The sequence below is a fragment of the Engraulis encrasicolus genome, chromosome 1, assembly GCF_034702125.1.
Source record: "Engraulis encrasicolus isolate BLACKSEA-1 chromosome 1, IST_EnEncr_1.0, whole genome shotgun sequence".
In the NCBI taxonomy this organism is placed as follows: Eukaryota; Metazoa; Chordata; class Actinopteri; order Clupeiformes; family Engraulidae; genus Engraulis; species Engraulis encrasicolus.
In genome coordinates this window covers 59,089,863-59,100,146 of record NC_085857.1, presented here as the reverse complement: position 1 = coordinate 59,100,146, position 10,284 = coordinate 59,089,863, and the positions used below count along the sequence as shown (strand labels likewise).

At 42.5% G+C, this 10,284-nt stretch overlaps 1 protein-coding gene across 1 annotated transcript in view; it reads left to right on the top strand.

Moving 5' to 3' along the window:
- The first annotated feature begins 208 nt into the window (after positions 1-208).
- Positions 209-10,284, top strand: part of LOC134456104 (lipopolysaccharide-induced tumor necrosis factor-alpha factor homolog) — a 14,176-nt gene continuing 4,100 nt past the window's right edge. The window contains exons 1-2 of the mRNA XM_063207541.1: positions 209-263; positions 9,957-10,204. Of these exons, the coding sequence (XP_063063611.1) occupies positions 9,961-10,204 (244 nt within the window). The 5' untranslated portion in view covers positions 209-263; positions 9,957-9,960. The remainder of the gene's footprint in view (positions 264-9,956; positions 10,205-10,284) is intronic.

The window sequence follows — 10,284 nt, the reverse complement described above, 5'->3', positions numbered from 1 at the left end:
TTGTTTAGGTTTGGGCACAGCTTAGCATTCTTTAGCTATTGTTAGGTTTAATATGAATGGATGTACGTGTGTGTGCGTGTCAGTGTGTGCGTGTGTGTGTGTGTGTGTGTGCGTGCGTGCGTGCGTGCATGCGTGTGTGCATGCGTGTGTGTAAGTGAGTGTTTGTGAAGGAATGTGTTTCTTGCTTGGCGGGTTTTCTCGGGACATAGCCTACCTCTTGCCCTCCGCCCGAACACTGCATCTCATCTTCCTACAGCCTACAGGTAAGTCACCTTCTCATCATCATGATTTCTCTTGGAGTACTTTCCTTCTAACTTAATTAGATGGACTAATATGAAATTATACTCACGCTTACCTTGGGATTGGGATATGCTTCTCTCTCTCTCTCTCTCTCTCTCTCTCTCTCTCTCTCTCTGTGTCTCTGTGTGTGTGTGTGTGTGTGTTCATAGACTAGGCCTATTTCAAAATGGTCTTGCTGTTTGCGTCATTGTAGAGTATAATGGTGGTATTATATTTTTCTGGCTGGTGAGGCTTTGTATAGCAATCAACAATATGTTTCATCAATATGCTTCATATGATTAATTTTGGGTCTGTCTGCCATTGCATACCTATGGTTTGTCTCTCTGTGTTGGGTTGTTTTGCCATTTTGCAATAGCATTGCCCAGTAGCACTAGCAATTTTAGCAACTGATGTCATTATCATTGGTTAACTACTAATAGTATTGTCATCAATTAGTAATAGCTAGGTCAGCCACGGATAGCATTGACATCATTTAGATGTAGCTAGGTTAGCCACTGATAACCTTTCCCATTATTTTAGCCATAGGTAGATTAGCCACGGATAGCATTTCCACCATTTAGCCGTAGCTAGGTCAGCCAATGATGGCAGTGGCATCATTTAGCAATAGAAAGATAGTCATGGATGGCATCGGCAGTTAATTTGCTAGCCATTGAGCTACAAACGACATCACCATTGTTGTTCATCTTGGACTATGTCAGGCAGAATTGCCTGATATCATTTAGCAATGACTTAGCTAATATATTTTATACTGTGTGACCAGTGTACATATATTTACTACATTCCTAATTAATAGCTAGATTGGCTGCAGTTACACACAAATAACAAACATTAATGTTGTCATAAAATATTTATGTGTGGATTTGTTACGGATGGAGTTATCAATTTTGCTTACTGGCCTATTATAAATATAGATTATAGCCGCCGTTCATATTCAGATTCAGGATTGCTCAGATGCAATTTGAGATGTAATTCATCTCAAAGTTATGAATTAAATTGACTCTTAATTGATGTAAATGTTATTTAGTTGTGTGTCGGCTAAATGTTATTAGTTAATGCTTAATTAGCTGCAGGTAGAGACAAAGGTGTAGGTTTGGCTTGGAAAGTGGTGGGGACATTACAATGGCAAATTGTTCAAGTTAGCTATTTTTGCATTATGTTTGTGATCTCAAAAGTGGTATGGACATGTCCCCACCATCCACACCTAAAATTACAACCATGAGGTGCACATATCATTCTATCTCAAAGCCAGTTTGGCAACTGGTGGTCCTATGGTCACCAGTGGCTATTGCGTAGTCAGCTTTTTAAAAGTAGTGTGTGCTCGTTATTTGTTACCTTTTCAAAAAAGTAGGGCCCAGTGCCTTACTTTACTTAGTTATCCCCCGTGGAAAGGAACTTTTGTCCTTAGTCGTTACTTTTGCGTTACATTTGGATGGGTCTACAGGACTTTTCCAGGTTTAAAAAAAAAACTGACACTGCAAGGCTTGACTATGTTCAAAACATGGGGAGATGGTAGGCTATTCACGTCAGAGGACGTGGTGGTTGTGATTGACACATCTCCAAAACGGTGAGAGAGCACTTTTTACAGGTAGGCTTGGTTGGCATAGGCATAGGCATGACTCACTGATAAGGAGGTGGGCTCCAATATCAGTGACCTCACGAAGGTAGATTGGTGCAGTACACACACACACACACACACATACACACACACACACACACACACACACACACACACACACACACACACACACACACACACACACACACTGATAAAATACTCATTTGTTGACTCCCATTATGACGTCGCTAGGTCTGTGCGGGTGCTTGGGGCTTGCGGAACAGGTTGTGTTGTGTTGTGTTTGTGTGTGTGTGTGTGTGTGTGTGTGTGTGTTTAGTGGAACAGGTTTTGGGGTGGGAAGGGTTCAATGGGAAACACTCGTTTGGCAACTATGTAAACTGGGTCACTGTGCATACGTCAGTGTGTGTGTGTGTGTGTGTGTGTGTGTGTGTGTGTGTGTGTGTGTGTGTGTGTGTGTGTGTGTGTGTGTGTGTGTGTGTGTGTGTGTGTGTGTGTGTGTGCATATTTAATGATTTCCTTCAAAGAGGAATGCAGGGCTACAGGAAAAGAGCTCTTCATCTGCTTCCATATCAGTTTTTTCATTATGTTTATTTTTGGGAATTTTAGCTTTTATTGAGACAGAACAGTTGAATGGGGAGACAGGAAGTGTGTGGGAGAGAGTGATGGATTAGGGTTGGTATATGGCCTGCGTCAGACTCAAACCTGGGTCAACATGGAGTAGGGTTGGTATTTCACCCAGATCAGACTCACTCAAACTTCATGGATTAGGGTCGATTTTTGACCAATTGGGACCCTTGGGTTAGTGGTGGCTCAGGTTGTAGTCTATTCGACAAACAAAAGGTTGCAAGTTCGAGCCCTGCTCTGCCTGACCCCATTGATGTGTCCTTGCGCAAGATTCCTAACCCCAAGTTGCTCCTGATGGCAGGGTGGTGCCCTGCATGGTAGCCACTGCCACCGGTGTGTGAATGAGAGTGTGAATGGGTGAATGTGAGGCATACAATCTAAAGTGCTTTGACTGCTTGAAGGAGCGGAAAGGCGCTATATAAATGCATTCCATTTACCATTTGGTGTTTGACCTAGGTAGGATTCAAGTGAGAGAGATGGGGTAGGGTTAGGATATGACCCAGACTGGATGCAAACCTCATGCCATGGGGCATATTATGGATAAGACAATGAAGAGAGTGGGTGAGAGAGATGGGGCAGGGTTGGGATATGACCCAGGCTGGACTCAAACCTGGGTACTCATTACATATCTCTCTCTCTCTCTCTCTCTCTCTCTCTCTCTCTCTCTCTCTCTCTCTCTCTCTCTCTCTCTCTCTCTCTCTCTCTCTCTCTCTCTCTCTCTCTCTCTCAATTCAATTCAATTCAAAAGTGCTTTATTGGTATGACAAAAGAAACTTTGTATTGCCAAAGCATGGTACATACAGTTAGGGCCATAAATATTTGGACATCTGCACAATTTGCATCTTTTTGGCGCTGTACACCATCTCAATGGATTTGAGATGAAACAAATGAGATGTACATTAGCAGCAGACTTTCAGCTTTAATATGAGGGTGTTTGCGTCCAAATCGGGTGAACTGTGAGGGAATTATGACATTTTCTATCAGTGCCTCCCAATTTTTAAGGGACCAAAAGTAATTGGACAGTCTAGTATTTATACATCAAACGTTCAATTTTTAATTATTTGGTTGCAAATACTTTTCAGTCAGTTACAGCCTGTAATTTGCAATCCATAGACATCAATAGACACTGGGTTTTATCCCTGGTGATGCTATAGTGAGCTCTCTATTACAACAGTCTTCAGTTCCTGCTTATTCTTAGGGTATTTTCCCTTCAGTTTGGCCTCCAGCAAGTGAAATTCTTGCTCAATGGTACTCAGGTGAGGTGATTGACTGGGCCATTGCATAATATTCCACTTTTTTGGGGTAGAAATGGCTTAGTGGCTTTCCCATGAAGCTTTGGGTCATTGTCCATCTGCACTGTGAAGCATTGTCCAATGAGGTCAGAACCATTAGGTTTAATATGACATGATAATATAGCCTGAAAATCTTCAGAATTCATCCTGTGGCTTTTGTCGGTAGTCATCATCATCAATAAATACAAGGGGAAAATCGTATTGACAGATATGCATGCCCATACCATGACACTGCCACCACCATGATTCACTGATTGGGTGGTATGCTTTGAATCATGAGCAGTTCCTTTCCTTCTCCATACTCTTCCCATTACTCTTGTACACGATTATTTTTTGTCTCCTCTGTCCAAAGGATGTAGCTCAAGACCTATAAAGTCTTTTTTAGACGTTGTTTGGCAAAGCCGAATCTGGTATTGCTATTTCTGATGCAATCAATTATTTACATCTTTTAGTGAACCCTCTGTATTTCCTGTGGTGAAGTGTTCCTGAATGTTCTTGATCTTTTTCTTGATTGTTGCCTTGGACATGTATCCACCGTCCTCTTGGACACTGTTCTACATCTGGCCAACTGCTGGGAGATGGGTTTTTGTTCACCACATACAGAATAATGTCTGTCATTCACAGCATTTGCTTTCCATGTCTGCCAGGTAATTTGGTGTTGCTCTGAAAATTCCTTTTTCCAATATTCTGAACTCTTGAATTGATCACATTCAATGTTTCCCCATCTCTCAAATGGGTTTCTTTTGATTTTTTTCAACCTTATGATGGCTTGCATCACTGATAGTGACAGGTGGACTTAGGATCTCATGGAGATTCCGTAAAAATATATGGAAATGCAAATGAAACACTTTAAATGAACTCTAGGACCTTTTGTTGACATCTTGGTGATGGTGTAGTAAGGGAATAACACACATCTGACTGGAGAATAGCTGAGCAGCCTACTGTCCAATTACTTTTGATCCCTTGAAAAGTGGGCACCACACACAAAACATGTTGCTATTTCTTTCCTGTTAATGCGATTTGGATTTTAACACCCTCATATTAACGCTAAGAGTCTACAGTTAATGCACATCTTGTTTGTTCTATTTCAAATTCATTGTGGTGGGGTATAGGGTGGACAAGGATGAGAATTGTGTTGCTGTCCAAATATTTCTGGCCCTAGCTGTAACATATATAAGACAACAATAATAGGAACAGTAAGACATAATAAAATTATACCATTTGTGTGTTTGTGTGTTCGTTGTGTGTGTGTGTGTGTGTGTGTGTGTGTGTGTGTGTGTGTGTGTGTGTGTGTGTGTGTGTGTGTGTGTGTGTGTGTGTGTGTGTGTGTGTGTGTGTGTGTGTGTGTGCGCGCATATAGAGTGTGTGTGTGCGCATATAGAGTGTGTGTGTGTGTGCACGCGTGTCTCAGTTTGTTTGTGTGTGTTTCCGTGTGCATGCTTGGGTGCACGCGTATGTCCATCCACAGTCTTTGAGTGTGTTTCAGTGAATGTTTGAGCATATAAGCATAAGGTATTTAAAGAATACATATAATATACAGTATATTATAATATAATATACAGTATCACTCATTGTCCCTCTGCTGGTGGCATGTGAAAATGTATTGGGCTGACAAGAAACAACTCAGTTCTTGTTCACCCATGATAAATGGGAGTTTGTTCTGGGTTGGGAGGGAAGTGAAATTTTTCTGCTCAAATTTTTGGAAGAAGATTTCACGGATATTTTTAAATTTGTTGCATTCGGTTAGGAAGTGAAGCTCGGTTTCAACAATATTGTCAGTGCATTGTCTGCAAAAACGTTCTTCTCTGGGAAGCCAGTCTTTTTTATGTCGGCCGGTTTCAATGGCCAGGCGGTGTTCACTGAGTCTGTATTTCGTCAATATTTTTCTCAAGATAGGGTCTTTGATTTGAGTTAGATAGTTTGCAAGTGCATACTCTCTGTTTAGGGACAGATAGCATTGCATCTTGCTTTGTGTTTTGGTTTTCAATTGCCAATATTGATAATAGTTATTTTTCAAGTATAAGAAAATTTGGTTTAGTGGAGTATGTTGTGTAATTTGGACCTGGTCTTGCAGGCCTGTAGAGTGTGGAGGTGTTAGTGGGAAGGGATAGCAGTGGACCTGATTGGTATGTGTGGTGGTGACTTTGCTCAGCTCTTGGTTTTGCAAGGCTTTGGTGTCAATATGGTAGGGTTGGGATGTAATCCAGGCCGGATTCGAAACCGGGTCATCATGGACATTAAAGCCATAGCTGCCCTATCAGAGTAGCGATACATTTTACTGTGATACATGTTACATGTAGGCTGGATTCAAACCTCGTGGTTTAGGGTTGGGATACATATGCATGGACTGGGGGTGGGTATTGTCAACCACCTCACGTTACAATACACATCCTGATACAAGGATTACGATATAATATACAGTCCCAGGGAAAAGTTTGTACACCCTTTGAAATTTCTTACATTTCAGTCAAAATTTATCATAAAACATGGTCTGATCTTCCCGGAAATCTCAAGAAGGAACAATCAGAGTCTGCTTTAACTAATTCCACACAAACATTTACATGTTATCATATTTTTATTGGCCATAAGGCTATAACATTCACAGGACAGCAAGTGTAACGGAGGCTAACTAGCACAGAGTTGGCGTGGAACGTTGGTAAACCTCCCTCCGATAGCCTCATACAGTCTCGTGCCGTTGGGCCGAGAGACTAGTCTCTTGGCCCAGCGGTATCGTACTGTGTCTCCCATTGCCGAACCGTTGTAGTTGACGAGGTCGCACGTTCGATCCCCGAGGGGGGTGAACAGGTGCAAGATGACCTCCGTCACAGTGGTGCCGTGACCCGGATGGGAGTGAGGTTTAAGGGGGAGAGTGTAACGGAGGCTAACTAGCACAGAGTTGGCGTGGAACGTTGGTAAACCTCCCTCCGATAGCCTCATACAGTCTCGTGCCGTTGGGCCGAGAGACTAGTCTCTTGGCCCAGCGGTATCGTACTGTGTCTCCCATTGCCGAACCGTTGTAGTTGACGAGGTCGAACGTTCGATCCCCGAGGGGGGTGAACAGGTGCAAGATGACCTCTGTCACACAAGGCATAAGTAAGTACACCCTTGCATTAAATAGGTTTTAACCCTCAGTTAGTTGCACAGTTAGTTAAACAGCGTTTACACTGCTTGAGGAAGCTTTGCCAGTTTAATGTTGATAAGTCCATGATGATTTTGTTTTATCGTTCCTTTATTGAATCAATTTTGTCTTTTTCTTTAGCTTCATGGTTTGGCAATGTCCCCCTTACACACAAGAACCGCCTATACCAAATTGTTAAGTGGTCAAGTAAACTGATTGGTGAACCACAGCTGCACCCTTCTTCCCTGTATGCAAAGCAACTACAGCGGATAGCAATGGCTATCCTAGATGATAGCCGACACCCTTTGCATAGTGAGTTCCAGTACCTCCCCTCTGGACGGAGGCTGGTAGTTCCTGGTTGCAGAACCAATAGGTTCAAAAGCAGTTTTGTCCCAGCTGCAATTACTTTGCTAAACAAGATGTAAAATAAAATAAAAAATGTATTTGTAAAAATGCTCTTTGCACTTTAGCTGCGCCAGGAGTGTGGTGTCACTTCTGCCATGGTCCCCCACCCCCCCTCCACCGTGTATATGTTGTATGTGTATTTTTCAGTCAAATGTCAAACATTTTTATTTATTTCCTTGTGAAGCCTACATGTGTTTTTTAGACTCCATGTTTATGTGTCATGTGTCTTGTGGTTCTGATGTAAGGACAGCCATCTTCTCTTTTATACTGCAAACCCAGTTTACCTTCGGGTACCAATAAAGTTGAACTGAACTGAACTGAACTGATATCCTCAACCGGACTTGTCCTGTAGTTGCATATCAGATTAACAAAACAATCTGGATGTATCTTGTCTCCCTCTTCTTTAGAGAACTGCTTCTCGTCAGCAAGGTTTCTGGGATGTCTGGAGTGCAAAGCTTTATTGACTTCATGCCATATAATCTCAATTGTTTTTAGTCAGGGCTTTGACTGGACTATTCCAGAATGTGTATTTCATTGTTATGAAGCCATTCTAATGTCGATTTGCTTCTAAAGTATGGGTTGTCGTCACATTTCAGCACCCATCCTCTTATGTGCTTCAACTGTGTGACAGACTTCCTCACGTTTTTTTCTGTAAAATATCACAATAAACTTGAGTTCATTGCTCCACTGATAATAGCAAACTTTCAAAGGCCTGAGGCAGCAAGGTAGCCGCATATAATGATGCTCCCGCCACCATACTCGGAAGTGGAGATGTAACCAAGAATAACTAAAAATGGGGTTCATTCTGCCAATCTAAAATTAATGGGGTTTCTGTCCAAAAAAATATTGCTGCACCTTTGAGGTTTGCGAAAAAGCATGTATATGCTTCATAAAATTAGTGCTAAATATTCTGTAGACCAACGTTGAAACCAAAGTTGAATTTGTCAGGGGAACACATTGTGTCATGTTTGGAGGAGAACTGGAGAACTACACCTTCACCAAAACATCATCTCCACCTTTGAGTATGGTGGCGGGAGCATCATTATATGCGGCTACCTTGGTGCCTCAGGCCCTTGTCAGTTTGCTATTATCAGTGGAACAATGAACTCAGAAGTTTATTGAGATATTTTACAGATAAAACGTGAGGTAGTCTGTCACACCGATGAAACAAACAAGAAGATGCGTGCTGAAATGGGACAACAACCCATGTTTTAGAAGCAAGTTGACTTTAGAATTGCATCATAACAACGGAATACACATCCTGGAATAGCACAGTCAAAGCTCTGACAAAGAACTTTTGAGATGATATGGCATGAAGTCAAGAAAGCTGTTCACTCCAGACATCCTAGAAGCCTTGCTGAAGAGGGGCAGTTTTGTAAAGTAGAGGGAGACAGGATGCATCCAGATTGCTTTGTTAATCTGATCTGCAACTACAGGACACATCTGGTTAAGGTTATTGCGACTGAGGGTTAAAACCTATTGAATGCAAGGGTGTACTTACTTATGCCTTTCTGTCCTGTGAATGTTTACATCTTATGGCCAATGAAAATATGTAAACTTGTAAATGTCTGGGTTGAATTAGTTAGAGCAGACTCTGGTTGTTCCTTCTTGTGATTTCCGGGAAGATCAGACCATGCTTTATGACCAATTTTGACAGAAATGTAAGAAATTTCAAAGGGTGTACAAACTTTTTCCTGGGACTGTATATAGCAATACATGTGCATCCTGATACATAGATACATACAGTGATGCGTATTGCAATTTAGGCCTACATTTTTTCGTGTTTACTCTTTTTTTTCACATTTTTAAGACATGTCCAAACGTCTCAATAATCTGCTGGTCCTACATTGTAATTTTACCCTACCGTAGGATGTTCTGTCAGACATGTCTGATGAACGGTCCTACATTGCCAAAGCCATATACGTCAGACATGTCTGTTCAACAACTTATCCTGATTTTTCCGAAAATGTCCTTCTTCTTACATGCTTCAGCAACATCCAACAACTCATACAATTAGACCTACAACCCAAACAAAAACACCAGAATATGCTTCGAGCCAACATATTAATGTAGGACGTCCTGATGACGTCCTGAAACGACAGATATGCTTGCTCTGGGGGGAAAACAGCCGTTGTAAAGCCTACTCTGCCCCCTACATGTGGACCTAAGAATAAACTATCTTGTTCCACTAAACTATGTGAATATATTCTCAATAGAAAAAATAGAAAGCAAAGATGTCTACAGATGCCGAGGCTACTGACCTATTTCGTCTCGTATTTGTGCATTGTTTAACCAAAATGTTGGGAGGTAACATAGAAATACAATTGCGTGCATTCCTCATTCAAAATTTGTGTTTTATTTTCAACGAAAGTACTCCGTTCATCCGCTAGTACTGCCCACAGCTGATGTAGGATAAAATTCCAGTAAATGATGTTTCATGCTCTGCACATGCGCAGGGGGCTATGTAGGATAGTTTTCTAGAACACCGGCCCTCCTGGCCCCGCCCCCCTGTATCCCCCCTGCTATCGGGCAAACTAACATTAGTGTGTGTGTGTGTGTGTGTGTGTGTGTGTGTGTGTGTGTGTGTGTGTGTGTGTGTGTGTGTGTGTGTGTGTGTGTGTGTGTGTGTGTCTCTTCACAGCAGAATGGGAAAAGACAAGGTCCCTCCTCCCGCCTACACCCCTCCTGCTCCCCAATACCCTGCCGGACCTCCAGCCCCGGCGCCACTGTATCCTACCGGCCAGTATCCTAGTGCCCAGTATTCCAGCTTCCCGGCCGCTAGCCACGCCCCCTACCCAACCGCTAGCCCTGCCCCGCAAACCACGGTTGTCATGGCAACTCCCCAGCCGGCCCCTCAAATGGTCATGGTGGCACCCACACACCAGCAAGGTATCACACACACACACACACACACACACACACACACACACACACACACACACACACACACACACACACACACACACACA